This window comes from Acipenser ruthenus, chromosome 4, assembly GCF_902713425.1.
Source record: "Acipenser ruthenus chromosome 4, fAciRut3.2 maternal haplotype, whole genome shotgun sequence".
Lineage (NCBI taxonomy): Eukaryota > Metazoa > Chordata > Actinopteri > Acipenseriformes > Acipenseridae > Acipenser > Acipenser ruthenus.
Genome location: NC_081192.1, coordinates 86983066 through 87001396, shown reverse-complemented (window position 1 = coordinate 87001396; position 18331 = coordinate 86983066). Strand labels below are relative to the sequence as shown.

The following is an 18331-nucleotide window of genomic DNA, read 5'->3' as shown; positions in this document are numbered from 1 at the left end:
CCCACATGTGCAGTACACGCCGTTCTCTGTTGCTCTGTTGTTAAGACATGGCTGGGTTAGAACTTCTCTCAGATCAAGGGTATCGGGTGGACGGGAGGAAGCCGACCGAGCTCCGCAAGATCCAAGCGCGCATGGGGGTGTTTGCCCAGGCAGACGGGTCAGCCTACATCGAGCAAGGGAACACCAAGGCGCTGGCGGTGGTGTACGGGCCGCATGAGGTGAGCCGAACTTGGGGAAGGGGTGGCAGGTTCGGCCGGGTATGATTGAATTTACGCGGAGAAAAATCAGTGCGCGCGCGGTGTATAATTCAAAACAATAACTAAATTAGAAATACATTTGAAAAAGTAGTAGTATGATATGACAGATGTAAAAACTTAAAAAAATGTCACAACACGAAATCGTCTCACAAATTTGAGCCAACTTTTTGGCGTCAGTTTATACGTGCTCTCATTCTTCAAAAAGTGTTTGACAATTCAGTGTTCTTAAATCTCACTCCTTATGGAAGTTTTAAACATTATGTTATTATTGAACCGTGATACAATACATTTTTGTCGAGTGGGTCCTGTATCAATTGTCATGTTTTATCCATAAAACATGAAACCCGCTCCAAAAATATATAATTAATAGACATGTTAACTATTGGTTTATCAGTTTGCAAGTGCAGTGTGATTCCATGCCACATCTTTGTGTTATGTTTGAAACTGGATTTGCATGGGCTAAACTCGGGTAGAAACTTTCATTGACGCCATTCCATGTTAGGAAGTCCTTTGGAAAGTGTTCCTTTGCTTATTTGCTCCATCAAGCTGGAATCAGCTAAGTGCAGAAATCAGGGCAAGTGTTGCTCTCTCTGTGTAAGGATATGCAACACTTTTACAGTGTTGTTTTTAACTTTATTCAGCTCAAGTTGTATGATCTTGGCATATGTTTATTGTAGGAATAAACCGATGTGAATTGTAACCTGCCTGTGGTCCCCTGAGACACCCTTGTAAACGAGATTATATTATTTGTTTATTTAGCAGACGCCTTTATCCAAGGCGATTTACAGAGACTAGCCCTTTTCTTTAACCACTGGACCACACAGCCTGCTATATGTTTACAAGCCAGCTATGTTTGTGCAAATACCATGCAAACCTTACTGTTTTTTATGGTAGTCTAAGTGTAAATGTACATTCAATCAAATGAATGCTATATATAACATGATTCTTTGGTGTGGTCCGTCTAACTGCATTCTTTTTACAGTTGAGCATCTTTTTGCACACAAAACTTTCACCAGTGTAGAGCAGTAGTGTCTGCTGTGCTAGCTAACATAATCTGTAATCTGAGCAGTATTGTTTGCAGTCTGGTACTCTGTGATCCCAATCTCTGCTCCGGTACCATTCAACAAATGAGTTTCTAATGTCATTTTATTTTACTTTTTGGAATAAGAAGTTATTGAAACATCAAGATTTTGTTTAATTGTGTCATAAGAACAGAAGAATTTCCAGAACGAGGAAAGGCCATTTGGCCCACCTATGCTCGCTCGCTTTGGTGCCAGAGTGGTCCATTAGCACTCGGGAGAGGAAAAACAAAATAACCCTAACCAGGTTAGTAGGGAAAATGAAACCTCTGGGAATCCCTGGCTAGATGGACTGCCTTTCCTCCAGGGGGCTAGCTAAAGGTCTTATTGTGGTCACAGAGAGGGTTGTACAATATTGTTCATGACAGCATCAAGTCTTTTCTGGAAGGTTCCGATAGTCTGTACTTTAACAACAATGTCCAGCAGCCTGTTCCAATGGTTCACCACCCTTTCTGTGAAAAAGCTCCTTCTCCCTCGGTTCTGAATATGCCCTTCAGCTTCCACCAGTGGCCCCTGGTTCTGTTCTCTGTGACCTGTGGAAAAATAATTATCCGCAGTTACTTTGTTAAACCCCTTAACAATTTGAAATGCGTCTATTCGGTCACCTCTGACTCTCCTTCTTTCTAGGCTATACAGTCAAGGTTTGCACTGGCTTTGTCCAAAACCGTAGAATTGTTTCTGTTTATTCTTAATGGAGTATTATATTTTAATTGGTTTTAGGACAGAGGGGAGGATCTGCTTCTGAGGGTATGGAATGGGTTACTTAGCCATGTTGATGCTGAATCATTAGGATCCTTTAAGAGATCAGTCAGCTACTAGGAACTGGACGAGCACTGAGGGGCTGAATGGCCTCCTCTCATATTTTCTTATGTTCACTCCCTCTCTCCTCAGATCCGAGGCTCGCGCAGTAAGTGTCTCCATGATCGTGCAGTGCTGAACTGCCAGTACAGCATGGCCACCTTCAGCACAGCCGAGAGGAAGCGACGCCCGCACGGAGACCGCAAGTCCAGCGAGATGACCCTCCACCTCAAACAGACCTTCGAGGCGGCCATCCTGACACAGCTGTACCCACGATCACAGATCGACATCTACGTGCAGGTGAGCCAGCCAGACACAGCTTTCAATACAATACTATAGCATTAAACAGCCAGAAACAGCATTCAGTAAAATACTACAGCATTAAACAGCCAGAAACAGCATTCAGTACAATACTAGAGCATCAACCTGCCAGACACAACATCCAATACAATACCACAGCATTAAACCAGTCATACACATTCCCACAGTAATGCCTTTTAAAATGTTTATGTTATTAGGTATTCATTAAATTTAGGGCTGTCAATTAGTCACAGTTATCTTCTACAATTAACGCGTTAATTTCTTTGGAGGTTAATTTTTTTGATGCACGCTGATCGTGCGTTTGTCTTTATTTCTTGACATTTACTTATTTTTAAATTTGTTTTTGTATTAATACACCGTGCTTTTATCAGCATCTAGTTTGTTTGTGCTTTACTCGAGTGTCGTTCTTACTCCCTGAACACCCAACTCCGTGCAGCCAAAGCTGCAGGTCTTTTATATTATGGCTGAGGGATTAACTGGCTATTCATTATCTTATTAACCCCTCGGTCATAGTCTGCACAAGTATAATAATTCTGCGTGACTGTCAGCTGATTATATAATCAGTCGCTGATCAATCACGCATTCTCACAAGGTATTAAAAACAATAAGAAATAATGGCGGATGGCACCTCGCTCGTCCTGCCAGACATAATGCATAATAAAATAATACAACAAATACAAAAATACGAAACATAATATACACGGGCGGGGAGTACCCAGTCACAGGCCCCCTCTCCATAATAATAAAACTCTGCAACAAACTTAAAATAAAAAAAATAAATAAATAAAAATAAAAAAAAAAAACACCTCTGGCATTGCATGAATAAACCTAATGAAGCAGAGGATGTCGTCTAGGCTTCATTTTTGCCGATATCACCCGGAATCAAAATCTGTTTTTTCTTTCAGTTGCCATTAGAAGCAGATCACTCATTGTTGTTTTCCGTCTTAAGAACATTGTGTACAGCATTGCCTACATTTGTGCAAACCGAGTATTAACAATTCAACACAGTGTTAAATACAATTTAACACTGTGTTGAATTGTCATTGCTGATCCTGAGCTCAGTTTCGGCTCAAGATCTGGGGCAAGATATTTAGGAGGAAAGCTGTATATTGGTGCTGCGTGAACCGATTTTTCAATTATTGGGATCAAGCTCCTGACAATTAGGAAAGGGTCACTGATGTTGATTGGATTTGGGATGATTGCTGCTTTTGTTGGACTCACAAACCCACACAAACCCAAGCAGCTGTTTCTTCACTTGTTTTACTCAGAATGGTGAATTAGCCCAGTCAACACCAAGGACACACCAATAATCAGTCTGTGCAGCACTAGTGTATATCAGAACTCCTGTTTTCAAACAATGAAAAATATATATTAGTATTATTTCATTCAATTCCCCCGACTCACAAATTGCATGCATTTGGTTGCATAACTAAATTACTATTACCATTTTTTCCTATTAACATTAACAATTTCCTCCCTAACTCCCAATTTTCCTCTGAACTCTAGAGCTGGCACCTCCCGTATTTGGAATGTATATTTTATTATTGTGTTCTTTTGTTATGTTCTTGGCAGTTAAGCAAAATGGTTTCAAGTCACGTGGCTGCATTACCACTTTATGTGATACAAGCTGTCCGATGGAGGCACGTCTTAGAGACGTACAGTACTGGGGCCATACAGATGTAGTTCTGCAAGTCGCATAGAGAGAGAGAGAGGGAGACCAGAAACTTTTTTTTTTTTAATCATAATTTCAAAGTGTCAAATTCTGATGAAACATTAGCGGGTGTGTTTATCTTATTTAGTTATTATTTTTGCAAAGGTAATAAATACAAATTAATAGCCTATTTAACAAATCTCATTGCCCTAAAACCTGCCTACTACTAGGAATTGGAAGAGCAATAATGGACCGAATGTTTTTCTTACTTCAGTATTGTTTTTGCAAGGTACAAAAATATTAATAATACAGGAATGGAAATACAATTCCTATTGTGTACCAGTTTGATCAGTTCCTAGTTTTACTATGAGTTTAATAAGACACACCTAAGTTTGTTACCTATAAACTGTAGCTAATCAAGCTGGGATGGATAAAATTTCTGTGCACCAGGAGTCTTATTTCCATCCCTGTAATAATATCAATGATAATAATAAAAGAATGTCACTGCTTTGTGTGTGTCTGCAGATCCTGCAGGCGGACGGTGGGAACTATAGTGCGTGTGTTAACGCTGCCACGCTGGCCGTTGTGGACGCTGGCATCCCCCTGCGGGACTACGTGTGCGCCTGCTCTGCTGGATTCGTGGAGGACACGCCCCTTGTGGACCTGAGCCATGTGGAGGAGTCCTCCGGGGGCACCCAGCTCTCCCTCGCCCTCCTGCCCAAGGCAGAGCACCTGGCCCTGGTGGAGATGGACGCCCGGCTGCACCAGGACCACCTGGAGGGCTTGATGGACGCGGCAACGCAAGCCTGCAAGGACCTCCATGCAGTGCTGGACAGAGTGGTCAGGGAACACCTGCAGGAGGTCTCCACGCAGCTCGTGGAGTGAGGAGGGAGAGGAAAAGAGAGGAAGGACTGGACAGAGTGGTGAGGGAGCATTGGCAAGTTTCCACGGGAGGGGAGATGGAGAGGAGAGGGTGAGCAGGGAGTCTGATCTGCTGACTGTCTTTCTAACCAAATAATCCACTGCACATGCACAACAGTCAGGGAAATAGCTTATGGAAAAGCATGATGAAGGTAGTGTGAGATTGGTGCTGTGACACTGGACTGGTCTGTACAATGTAACTGAATCACTTGTGTACAATACAGTGTGCTTTTCAAAATGTTTTTTGTACATTTGGACTTAATAAAGTATAAAATGTCTGAACTGTGTATCAACCCTCTTTATTATTATTATTTATTTATTAGCAGATGCTCTTTAAATACTAGATATTGATAGAGAGCCTTTCTTTCTCTAAGCATGCAAGGTTTAGAAACTCGCACAACCACCGCTACACCCAGTCCAGAATTTAATTATTTAGCCATGATTTTGATGTTAAACCAATTGCTTCTCCCTTATACAGCTGCATGAACAACTCTCAGTAAACCTACAGACTCCCAGGTGTAACTTATTCATGCTGTGATGAGAAGTGCGATCAGTTAATTCAGAGCAGATTTAGGGGCAAGTGGCCTGACTTCTCAAACTCCTGGTCATTTCAATAATATACCTGAACAAGGAGAGTTCTGGAACCCAAGACTGGCTGGTTTTATTGATCTTCAGCACTTGAGTTATTTTCTTAATGTTTAGTACACAGCTGTATTCTTAGATTCTTTTACTTAAGATACAAACTTTTTAACTGCTGCATGGCTTTAACCTCTGTCCATATTAATGATACAGATCACTCGCTTTCAGACAGGGTCTTTACAGGCTGTATTCTATGATTCTCTCAATAAAGATCCATCACAGGTGGTGTCCGGTAGAAATTGACCTTTTCTCTGCCGTGATGCAGATCGTTTACACATTTCCACGTTACATCATGTTTACAAACCATTCGCTCTGACATGACGTACCCCATACATTGTTCACAAAAAACTCCCATCTGAAGGTAAAACTGATAATCAAATTAGTCTCACTGTCTTACCTTTATTCTCATATTGATGATGGAAAAAGCCCTTGTGGAAAACTAACTATAAGCACGCTTTAATGGTCTTTAGTAGAGAACACATGGTCTAACTGGTATATATTTCAAGGATGTGATGAAAAACAGAACCAAGACAATACTCATTCTATGAAGGAGGCAGTGTGGTCTAGTGGTTAAAGTCCAGGGTTTGTAACCAGAAGGTCACCGGTTTAAATCCCACCACTGTGTGACCCTGAGCAAGTCACTTAACCTCCTTGTGCTCCATCCTGCAGATGAGATGTTAAATCAATGTCCTATTTGACTCTATATAATGCAGTTTACATGTAAAGCACTTTGTAATGGTAGTCCACTATGAAAGGCGCTATATAAAAAGTAAAGATATTAGATTTTTACAATGGATCACCTTGACTAGGATTTGCTTAGAATAACCAGTTGATTATCCTCAATGATAGACCAAAGCACAAGGTTTAACAACCTGATCTGCAACAAACACATTAAGCAGTGTAGTAACGAAGCCCTCAATAACCTGTCATTAAGACAAATTAACATTGTTGTAGGCAACTAACCTGTTAGTAAGACAAGCTGACCAACAATATGCAATGATGTTTATGTGATACTGGAATCTAAGAACTTTTAGGGAGTCTGTCCTGAAGATGCATAGCCTTGAGGTAACAAGGGTTCTCAGTAGAATGCAATGGACAGCATGGCACACAGTAGTAACTCTTCTGTGAAACTAACAATGTATGGGACATGTGAGGCAATAAGACCTGGTGTGACGTCTAGTGAGCAGGTGTATTGATGCAATGAAGGTTTAGTAGAAAACACTGGAAAAGTATAAGAAAGGTTCTGGACACAAAGAGGGAAAGTTATCCTACCTTGTAATTCGTATAAGGAATCTTTGAGCGAGACCTTTAATTAATAAATCTTATCAGATTTGGTGGCGACCCTCACATTGTAAGGAGACTGTCAGTATTGGAAACGTCTCTGCTCACTTCAATTGTTAAGCTAATCGCTTTGGGTTTCTCAGATGAGAAACTGAAGACCAATGATTAAGGTACAAGAAGAAAACAGTCACTTGATTTCACTTCAAAGATTACTATTTGTTTGTTGGAAACCACCTGCCTCTAAAGGAAGAAGAGGCTCTGCAGTTGTGGACTTTCTGTAAAAATAACTGAATTGTTCTTACAGCAGTTCGTGTGCATTTGCATTCAACAGAAATATAGCCACCTGTACTAAGTTGTTGTACTAAGTGGTTGTCTGCTCTTACCAGCTAGCAAACCTCAAGTCACTGGTGGGTCCTTTGAATCAGCACCTGCGCTTGTTTAGATGCTTTGATGGCCGGTTCATCTGAGTTTAAGTTCAGAACCATTCTGGCTAAAACTGACATTCAGAAGACTTTTTAAAAGTGGCTGTACTGTAGATCACAAAATAATAAAAAAAAAATAATAATTATAAAATGACCTTAAAATGAGTAAAATTGCATAAGTGGGCCTGCATAGGGTTCGATACACATGGAGAAAATACGGATACAATGGCCTTAATTGAACACAGTGATGTAAGTGCAGTCTCACCAGTGTGTTCTACTATCTCATCATAACCTTGGTATGAATAATTTGCAGCAGCATTCAAATATACATGAAATAAAAAAATAAAAATAATATTAATATATATATATATATATATATATATATATATATATATATATATGTATATATATATATATATATATATATATATATATATATATATATATATATATCGCCTGTCTTGTCCACAGTGCTACTGTGTCATAACTCAATTGGGAAGTGTATTTACTGTTCAATAAACTGCAGTTGGGGAATGCAAATAAGGAAATATAAACTGACACCAGTGTCAAACTCAACTGACTCGTAATGGTTTGTTTTAAAAATACAGGGCTCTATTCACACACACAAAAGACTTTGTTGGGTTAAATACACTGTTTATATATATATATATATATATATATATATATATATATATTCCATGTTGTTTTTGGTCGTTATAACAACACCTTTCATGAATATCATCTTTTTTTTTATCCATATTCAAAATCTAATATATTATCAACGTTGCTATCGTAGCTGACCCTGCAGGTGTTCAATGCAGAGATTAATATAAACCTCGCAACACCCACCTCAAAGGAGAGGTCTATTTTTCTCAGAAAACTGCGTATAACTAACTCAAGTATAAGGTACTGTATGCATATATATACTTCATTATACGGTACTTTTGAAGCGAGCAGCTGTCGTACTGTCTTGAGCTACCAACAGAAACTCCCTTACCATAAAGTGGGGATTGACGTCGCCATAGGAATACACCCATCTTCCTGTGCCGGGAATGTGTCCCATGACTTGTATCCCGCCTGGAAACAAGTACCAGGGAAACCGGAGTTGTAGAAACTTTTAGGTCGTGCATGTAATCTGTCAAATTCAGCGGCTAAGATTTAAAACTAGTCTGGTGCTGACTGGATTTGCATGTATCGTTTATTTAATCACAACAAGACAGACTGCTGCTGCTAGCGTCTCACTTCTTTGAACTATCGATACAAACAAAAAAAACACAGGCTGGTACAGCAGATCAATAATACATTAACCACGCTGCACACACACACGGAGGGAGGTAAGTGTTTTTATATAATTATTATTCATACTAAAATAATAATAATAATAATAATAATAATAATAATAATAATAATCTCTAAATTGCATTATTATTAGAAGTGTACAGATGTTTACGTGCTTTTAATAACTGCCTGCCATGCACTGATGTGCTACTGTAGTAGTAGTATTAATATTTAATAATACACGTAGCTTCATTTCACATCGCCGTTTCTTCTTATTAAACCAGAGGAGCACGTACTCCAATTAAAGTACACGGTATTGCAGTTTGCAATCTAGTATTTACGTATGAGTGTCTTTCGGGGTTACAATCATCGAGGAAGTATGCCTTGGAACACGGAGTCAGACCGTCACTAGAGTTTTATAACACAAACCATACTGTACCGGTAACATTGCATTATTTGTATTATCGTTTTGTCAAATATAGAACGCATAGATAATCTTTATAATGATGTACCAATTAAGAATATCATACTATTACTAATTTAGAGATTGAAAAATGAGTAGTTCTAGGATGTTCTCTGTGGCAGCGAAATCAGCTGGTAGTAACATAAGAAACATCATTGACTTTACAAACGAGAGGAGGCCATTAGGCCCGTCGTCTCGTCTGGTTCCTCGTGGCAGATTGATCTCAGAACAAGTTCTAAAGGGATTCTGTTTCAACAACATGACTAGGTGTCCCATATCATACACTCACATGTGCCTTAAATATTGTACTGTACATGTGTAGGGGCCTGTCCCCTTGTATTTAAACTAAGCCTGTGTTATGTGATAAATAAGTGTGTTTTTATAGTTGGTATGAATACATACTCTCCCTACTGTATAATGTATCTTTTAAAGTAGTCTGTCATAAGTGATCAGTTGATTATATTATGCATCATACAAGTAGCCCACCACATGTATCATGATATATATCATACCCAGGACTGGGTGCAGAAGGTCTAGTGAATGTCAAGCCCTGGTGTTTGTGTCAGGTACCAGCAGCACCTTTGAATTCTAACCCCTTGATGCGTTTCTGTTTTGTGTCTGCAGGGTTGCTGTGCGTCTCCTTGTCACCTTGTTTCCACGTGTCCCACGCTCCTTCTGCATTGAGGTCCAGTCTCAGCGATGGGGCTGCTCTCTGACCCGAACCGCAGACGAGCTCTGACCAGCCTGGTGACCCGGCTCAACACACCTCTCTGGTCAGTACCATCCTTTACCCTGTCCATACCCCTTCACTCCCTCTCACCCTCTCCATACCCCTCCTTCACTCCCTCACGCTCTCCATACCCCTCCTTCACCCCCTCACCCTCAAAATACCCCTCCTTCACTCCCTCACGCTCTCCATACCCCTCCTTCACTCCCTCACCCTCTCCATACCCCTCCTTCACTCCCTCACCCTCGCCATACCCCTCCTTCACCCCCTCATCCTCAAAATACCCCTCCTTCACCCCCTCACCCTCAAAATACCCCTCCTTCACTCCCTCACCCTCAAAATACTCCTCCTTCACTCCCTCACCCTCTCCATACCCGTCCTTCACCCCCTCACTCTCAAAATACCCCTCCGTCACTCCCTAACCCTCTCCATACCCCTCCTTCACTCCCTCACCCTCTCCATAGCCCTCCTTCACTTCCTCTCACCCTCTCCATACCCCTCCTCCACTCTCTCACCCTCTCCATACCCCTCCTTCACACCCTCACCCTCTCCATACGCCTCTTTGCACCCCTTACCCTCTCCATAACTCTCCTTACACCCCTTAACCTCTCCATACCTCTCGCCTTTCCTCTCACCCTCTCCATACCCCTCCCTCACCCTCTCTATACCCCTATACTCTCTCACCCTCTCCATACACCTCCGTCACTCCCTCACCCTCTCCGTACCCCTCCTTCACTCTCTCAATAATAATAAATAATAATAATAATCTTTATTTTTATATAGTGCCTTTCATAGTGGACCACCATCACAAAGCGCTTTACAAGATACGAGACTAGGGTGTGTGAACTATGCATCAGCTGCAGAGTCACTTACAACAACGTTAAGTGACTTGCTCAGGGTCACACAATGAGTCAGTGTCTGAGCTAGGATTTGAACTGGGGACCTCCTGATTACAAGCCAGTTTCTTTAACCACTGGACCACACAGCCTCCTTATACCCAATACCCACCCTTCACTCTTTTCCACTCTCAGCATCCACAAAATTACCTTTTAAGAAGTACTTATAGGCAGGTATTCAATAAATCCAATATTAATGTGTTGATTTAAAAATATCAAAACGTGTCTTTCCCTCATGTTTACAATTGAGTACCAATCAATGGCAATTAACTTCTGCATCAAGTGTTTTAAAAGCCGAAGAATATTTTCCTCTCATCCGGGCTGCTGACATTTTTACTGCCGTACTGGTAAACCTTGGTGCTCCAATACGGATGAGAGTATGAGTTTCTGCACACCCCTACTCTCCATCCATACCCCTCCATCACTCCCTCTCCCCCTCCTTACCCTTAAGGCAATGTTTTCTCTCCTGTCTGTCACACTCTCCTCTCTGCTGTGTCCTCTCTGCAGTGTTCTGTGCTACCTGGTTGGTGTCTCCTGGTTCATGGGGCTGGCATTTGAGCCCTTCATGCTGCGCACCTACATGTCTGAGAATGCCATGGGCTCCACCATGGTGGAGGAGAAGTTTGTGTTTGGAGAGCGAGCCATCTCCTACACCAGGGAGTTTGCCGGGCAGAAGAAGAAGACTGGGTGAGCGTTAGAAATCACAAAGCCTCTCGCATCCATTCCGTTGAGCTCGTCTCGTGCTCAGTACACTACCAGCTAAATTGTAAAGACACAAATAACGGCATTAACAAGGTATTGTGCTCTTTTCTCATCCCGTTTCCCCTCCACTCGTCCCTGCCCCCTCTCTCTTCCTGTGCTTCCTGTCTCCCCCCTCTCTCTTCTCTCAGTGGTATGCCAGTGGACTGGCTGGTGAAGACTATGAAGTCTCGGGGGCTGGAGGTCTACACTCAGAGCTTCTCCCAGACCCTGCCCTTCCCTGACGAAGTCAAGGAGAGATACGTACGTGCTTTCTTCCCTCAACCCCATTCTTTCTGATTTCTTGTTCCTCTTTTCATGCTCATCATTAGTTAACCTAAGTCCAGTTTTCACAAACACACAAGGTTAGACTGACTGTTAACACAGTCAGACATTCAATAAACGACACAGTATGAAACTTCTCTTTTTTTGAAAGGAGGTGTTTAATATATTTCTGTGCAATTAACAAAAAATTGTATGATGTTCCAACAAAGACCACATGATCTGAATGTGTGTCTCTCTCCCACCGGTGTGTAGATGGTGCGAGGCACGAACGTGTACGGAATCCTGCGGGCTCCCAGGGGTCCCCGCACTGAGTCCATTGTGCTGAGCGCCCCCTGCAGCGAGGGCAACAACAACAACCAGGCCGTGGGGCTGCTGCTCGCCCTTGCCTCATACTTCAGGAGTAAGAGCTGGGGGTCTGGGCTCGCTGCTGGGGACATATACTCTACCTTTACCACTGTAACACTTTGTAATGCTACTTTTAGAAATACTTATTGAATTCAGTTTTCTTCTATAACTATTAACAGTGCTGGGAAGAACCAGATTTTTCATATTCAAATATTCTTTCATTTTGAATTGGCTGGAAAACTAAAGTATAATTTGTACTATACAACACTAAAACTAAATAAATAAAAACAGTAACCCATCAAAGAAAGGATAATTAAAGATTTAAACACATTCTAATTATGTTTAAGGATGATATCTATAAGTTCAATGACAAAAGTCTTTCTTGGCATCTTTATTTCCATTAATAATAATTCACTCTGCCAGAAGACTGAATTGTTTTCATTAATTGGTACTTAATAATGTGTAGATCACAAATGATGTGCTTCACAATTAACACAGGTTCCTTTCTGTTTTAATTCAAACCTGCTGAATTAGAATGTGTTAAAGGGAATTTCTTGTAAGACCTGAGGATCTGCACAGCCCACAGGAGTTCCTGTGCTGTGGTCTTGATGTTTTCTGTCTCGGTGTCTGCAGGTCAGATCTACTGGGCTAAAGACATCATCTTCCTGGTCAACGAGCACGACCTCATCGGAATGGAGGCGTGGCTAGAGGCCTATCATGATGTCAACATGACAGGTGTGCAGAGCCGAGTGCATTGTGTCACAAACTAACTCATGAACGGACAAACTCACTCACTCACAGAAAAAAAAGAATGAAACGTGTATAACAACATACAACAAGTAAAAATATATGCTAAATTTGATAATGTCTGTTGATGTGCCTTGCACAAATTGTTCTGGAGACAATGTGTCTGTCTCGGTGGTGTGGTGCAATAGTCCTGCTTGTATTGTAACAGAAGCCCCCTCTCTCCTATCTCTCAGGTCCTAGCTTGTCCCCTGTGCAGTGTCTCTGTGTGTGGTGCAATAGTCCTGCTTGTATTCTAACAGAAGTCCCCCGTCTCTCCTCTCTCAGGTCTGACATCGTCTCCTATACAGGGTCGTGCTGGTGCTATCCAGGCTGCACTGTCTCTGGAGTTGAGCAGCGATGTCATCACCAGCATGGACGTGGCGCTCGAGGGATTAAACGGGCAACTCCCAAACCTGGACCTGGTCAACCTGTTCTATGCATTCTGTCAGAAGACAGGTGTGCTCTGCACTATCCAGGGCAAGGTAACCCTCTCCCTGCACCCCATCCCTAGGGCTAGAAAACCCTCTCTATCCACTTTCCCCCCATGTTTCTTACTCTGTCTCCTCAGCTCCAGCGCACTGACTGGGACACTCTACCTGGCTACACCCACTCCCTGAGCACCATGCTGTTGATGGTTCTGAAGCAGGGCTCTGGTCGTCCTCAGGGTGACCACGGCTTGTTTCTGCGCTACCACATCGAGGCTGTCACAATGAGAGGGATCAACAGCTTCAGACAGTACAAGTTTGACATGACGACTGTCGGCAAGTCAGTACACTGCTAGGAAGCCAGCCCTGTAATACTTACCAGTCCTAGTGCAAGGACACTGAAGAAGCGCTCTAGTGACCTTGGGCCTCTAATGCAAATCTCACCCAGTCTCTAACGTATGTTTCTAAGTGTTCAGTGTCTACCTTCAATCAAGGTGAGAGTGTATTTCAATCTCAGACACTCTTTGATGTGTCAGTGGGGTCTATCATACAAAGAGTACAAGAGAATGAAAAAGACTCTCCGGTTGATCGGAGGTGGTTAAAGACTTGAGTGAATGCTTTAAAAATACGGCCCGTCATCTGTTGCACTATTTTGGGGTGGTACACAGAAGATATTTCATAAATAACCATGACATACAGTATTGCGTACCCATCTATGACAAAAAATACTGTATGCTATGGATTTTCATGACACATCTTGTTTATGTCATGAATGTTTACATGTACTATACAAAAGAGATCAGTAAGAACATACAGTAGCTCCCCAAACTCAAAGGTACTGTACTGTAATCTATTCCTTTTTACAAGGCAGTACATAGCTTGTCCCTTTATTAACATATCCTCATCCAATTCAACATTTAATACAGAACTGAAAAAATGCTGGTGAATTACTTGAAGATTACTTTATAATCTCAAGACAATATCAGAAACACAAGGCCTGAAAACTCACACTAGCCCTGCTGCTGGTTTCAAAACTCCCCTTGTTCAGGTAGATGACAGGAGTTTGAACAGTCAGGCCCCTTGCCCCTAAATCTGCTCTGAATTAACTGATCGCACTTCTCATCACAGCATGAATAAGTTACACCTGGGAGTCTGTAGGTTTGCTAATAGGAGGAGTTCATGCAGCTGTATAAGGAAGAACAAAGTATTTAACATCAAACTTCTGACTCCTGATCATTTAAATAATGAATTGACGGTAGTTCTGAAGCTCAGGTGTGGGTACAGTAGGGCTAGTGTGAGTGTCAAGTCATGCATTGATTTGATTAGTGAAACATATTGGTAGTATATAATATGAAAATATTGGTATTGTATTGAGTAGGGCAGTGCAGATACTCCGGTTTTATGAGCAATTCCCTTAACATCTTTTAAGTTGTTGGGTATTAATTGAAATTGAATATAATATTTTAATGTGTTGCTTACACAGCACAAAACAAAGTGACGAATCAGTGGCATTTGTTGGTTTTGCAACATGTTTTGTGTCAGTTTCTGGTATCACCTGATGACCTTTTTACAAGGTGATACCAGAAACTGACAATTTGGAAAATTCAATTCCTGGTGTCTTTCAAGTCACTCAGTGTGATGATTTTGAATTGTATAAATTAGGGCAAATGAGAGAAAGGCAGCTTGTCGTGAAATGAACACGCTTTAAAAAAAGAAACGAAAGGAAAAGCTTGTATTGATTTCATTGAATGTGTGAAAGGGAATTGCTGTGCTCTCTGGGTATCCTGCCAGTGTGCTGACGGTGTCCCCTCTCTCCTGGCTGCAGGCTGATCGAGGGGATGTTTCGGAAGCTCAATAACCTCCTGGAGCGTTTCCACCAGTCCTACTTCTTCTACCTGATGCCCTCGCTCACGCGCTTCGTCTCCATCGGATACTACATGCCTGCCTTCGGCTTCCTGGCACTCATACTGGTGCTGCGCGTATCCTTTCACAGCGTGATGCTGAAACAATGAGACACAGGGACCATAACCAATTCAAAAGCTGAAGTTGAAGTTGAAAACCAGCAGCTTGGTGTGCAGAGTGGGGGTAGGCAGGTCACAGTATCTGTAAAACACACTGAAAAAATGTATTTAATGATAATGGAGTTGACCTTTAGCAAAGCTCTTATGGTATAAAGAAGACACTGACACCTAAGAGACAGCAGTACATATAAACACATTATTAATCATGTTGTAATTAAAAGAATAGAACACGATACATAGTTCAAGCCATTATCTGTGTTTGTTAGGATTGTGTTAGTTGGTAAGCTACCGTGTAAGATGTCCTGGGATGTTCTGAATCCTGTTTTTTTTGATTGTCTGAAAACGGTTTTATGAATTGGCGCTTCAGCCCATTGAATTGAATGGAAAGGCAAGGGTTAGACACAAACCACAAAATAGGGGTCTTATGGTTATGTCAGTATTATTAACAGCAGTCGCTAGGAGGAGATTCTTTACAGCGGCTTCATGATTTATGCTGTGCTGTGTTGCCGGGTGATCTGTGGCTGTGTTCCTTGACTGTGCTGCAGGCGCTGGACCTGTGGGTTCAGCTGAGCGACCCTGCCAGAGCACTGGAAGATGGGGTCAGTGAGGGAGAGCAGGTGAGGGATTGGAGCTGCCAAAATAATAACTTTTCACACCATTTATCGGTCTCAAATGTACAGTTTTGAAAGAAACCACATGTTTTAGCAATCATTTTAAAACATGACATCTGGTATTACAGTACCATTGGGCTGGAAGTAAGACAGTTTGATGACAGTTTAACAGTTTGATCCATTCCTGGATTAGCCACAGTGTGTAAGTAACAAACTCAGGTGTGTCTTATTAAAAAACAGTAATGGATCAAACTGCTATGGAATGGGAGTCTTATTTCCATCCCTGTACCAGGTACCACTACAGTACTACTGGGTGCAACAGGGCTAGTGAGTTTCTAACCCTGCGTTTTGTCTGTTTTTTTATATATATATTTTTTATTTGTTTTACCTTTTATTCACCTGCCCTCTCCCCTGGCAGGACTCCAGCCCCAGCCTGCTGTCTCTAGCCACCCCAGTGATAATCTGCCACTTGACTGGTCTGGCTCTGTACTTCCTGCCAGTGCTGAGTCAGGAGATGGCTATCCAGCACTTCCCTGTGTCAGAGACTGAGGCTGTAGTGCTGACTGCCATCGCTATCTACGTGGCTGGACTCGCACTGCCCCACAACACACACAGGTAAGTGACCAGTTCCTTACCTCTCATGGGATCCTTTTAAAAATGTGTAAAACCTTTGGAATTGTGTGATAATAACCCTGTATAATAACACAGTGCTCTGCAACGCACACCAGTGAGGTTTCCCTGCATTCATTTAATACAGCATCTTAAAGAATGATGTTATCTATGTCTCCCTGTCTGTTATATTTGAATGGTGTGTCTTACAAAAATGTACAAGATTTAATCTATGTCTATACTCTCCCCTCCTTTCTCCCCCCTCCCCTCACAGGGTCCTGTCTGGTGCAGGTACAGAGAGAGGCTGGCGCTCTCTCAAGTTGTTCTCTCTTCTCTACCTGGCTGTGCTCCTTGGCTGCACCACGCTCATTAACTTCTCTCTGGGCTTCATCCTGGCCGTCACCATGATTCCTGTCGCAGCCTTCATCCAGCCACACAGGTCCAGGTAATCCCCTTGACACTGCAGCGCACTGAGGATGTAGGCCTGGGTTACAAACTCACACTAGCCCTGCTGCACCCAGACCTGTGGTTCAGAACTCCCCTCAATGATGTCTGTTATTATCCATAGCTTATAAACACTCAGTAATTGTAGCGTTTACAGTACAATGTGTGCAGTGTACTGTAATCACACTTGCATGTTGCTCTTCAGAGGTCTGTAATAAGCTTGCGCTGTGCTGTGTTCTCTCTCTCCCCTGGCAGTAAGGTCCTGCACGGCGTGGCTCTGATCCTCGTCAGCCCTGCCACGACTCTGCTGCTGTCCATATACCTGTACCATGAGCTCATAGAGTACCCCGTCTCCCTGCTGGAGTGCTGGCAGCACTTCCTCACCGCAGTGTCCCAGGGCATCCTTGACCACCACCTGTACGGCTCCCTCCTCTACCCCCTCATCGCCCTCTTCATCTACCCCTGCTGGCTCCAGTTCTGGAACATTGTCTTCTGGAAGTAGGCAGCTCCACTGACCAGGGAGGCAGTGTGTTCTAGTGGTTAGAGCTGTGACTGGGAGGCAGTGTGGTCTAGTGGTTAGAACTTAGAGACCTGCAAACAAGCCCCTTGCCCAGAGTGTATCTGGTTTGACTGGTCTTCATCTGTTGGCATCCAAGGAGACCTCACAGCTGCTCAAACTGGGGTGTGCCCGAACCCAGAGCTCACAGTGGCACACACATGGACTGCTGAGACCCAGCTAACCTGGACACCCTTTAATCCACGTGACACAAGAGTGTCCATTTGGCTCCCTGGAACCTTTTTGGACAGTGAAGGTTTTTCCATCGTGAAACATTCAGGTCTCTTTTAGAGAAGCAGGACTACATTTACCAAAATGCAATGTGAAAGCCTGAGCTGACTCGTTGATCAGGGATCCATATGGTCTCTCAACACCAGAGGAAGCAGCTGTCTTGATCTATTATCTTTATTTGTATTGTTTCTGAACTGCGGGCTTCGCAGAATGGCCTCCATGTTGTTTTTTTGTTTTGTTTTGTTTTTTTAATTGCCATCTGATTTTTTTTTTTGTTTCTATACATTTTTATAATTTAACAATCAATAAAATAATTAAACACTATTATTTAGATAATCTTGTTTTTAGTTTTTGTATATGGCGCGCCATCTTTTATTTTGCTATCTGACTCGCATGTCAGAAAACTGAAGTATTGAAAACCGTGAATTAGCTAAGGGCCCTAAAACAGGAAAATCTAGGACCTGTACAATTTACTGCAGCAAGGACTAATGGTGAATTAACAAGATTAGTGAATTATGGAATGGGGAAATATCGAGGCAGCGCTGTA

General features: G+C 42.3%; 2 protein-coding genes across 4 annotated transcripts; both read left to right on the top strand.

Moving 5' to 3' along the window:
• Positions 1-47: 47 nt before the first annotated feature.
• On the top strand, positions 48-5309 carry exosc4 (exosome component 4). Its single transcript, XM_034000042.2, has 3 exons — positions 48-218; positions 2228-2434; positions 4632-5309. The coding sequence occupies exons 1-3, from the start codon at positions 48-50 to the stop codon at positions 4989-4991; spliced, it is 738 nt and encodes a 245-aa protein (XP_033855933.1). The 3' UTR covers positions 4992-5309.
• Positions 5310-8397: 3088 nt separating this feature from the next.
• Positions 8398-18108, top strand: LOC117399792 (glycosylphosphatidylinositol anchor attachment 1 protein-like). 3 transcript variants are annotated; one of them, XM_033999163.3, is made up of 13 exons: positions 8398-8703; positions 9735-9883; positions 11241-11420; positions 11624-11735; positions 12009-12156; positions 12735-12836; positions 13173-13369; positions 13456-13652; positions 15138-15291; positions 15879-15950; positions 16363-16559; positions 16828-16998; positions 17253-18108. In XM_033999163.3, exons 2-13 carry the CDS (start codon positions 9810-9812, stop codon positions 17497-17499), a joined length of 1851 nt encoding a protein of 616 aa, XP_033855054.1. In that variant the 5' UTR covers positions 8398-8703; positions 9735-9809; the 3' UTR covers positions 17500-18108. The 3 variants fall into 3 exon arrangements, with proteins under 3 accessions (XP_033855054.1, XP_033855055.1, XP_033855056.1); XM_033999164.3 differs by lacking the exon at positions 8398-8703 and adding an exon at positions 8978-9088; XM_033999165.3 differs by lacking the exon at positions 8398-8703 and adding an exon at positions 9359-9377.
• The last annotated feature ends 223 nt before the right edge of the window (positions 18109-18331 follow it).

Coding starts and splice junctions, on each gene's coding strand:
- exosc4 (XM_034000042.2), top strand. CDS start 48: ATGGCTGGGTTAGAACTTCTCTCAGATCAAGGGTATCGGGTGGACGGG. Junction 219..2,227: donor TGGTGTACGGGCCGCATGAG/GTGAGCCGAACT, acceptor CTCTCTCCTCAG/ATCCGAGGCTCGCGCAGTAA. Junction 2,435..4,631: donor AGATCGACATCTACGTGCAG/GTGAGCCAGCCA, acceptor GTGTGTCTGCAG/ATCCTGCAGGCGGACGGTGG.
- LOC117399792 (XM_033999163.3), top strand. CDS start 9,810: ATGGGGCTGCTCTCTGACCCGAACCGCAGACGAGCTCTGACCAGCCTG. Junction 13,370..13,455: donor TCTGCACTATCCAGGGCAAG/GTAACCCTCTCC, acceptor CTGTCTCCTCAG/CTCCAGCGCACTGACTGGGA. Junction 16,560..16,827: donor CTGCCCCACAACACACACAG/GTAAGTGACCAG, acceptor CTCCCCTCACAG/GGTCCTGTCTGGTGCAGGTA.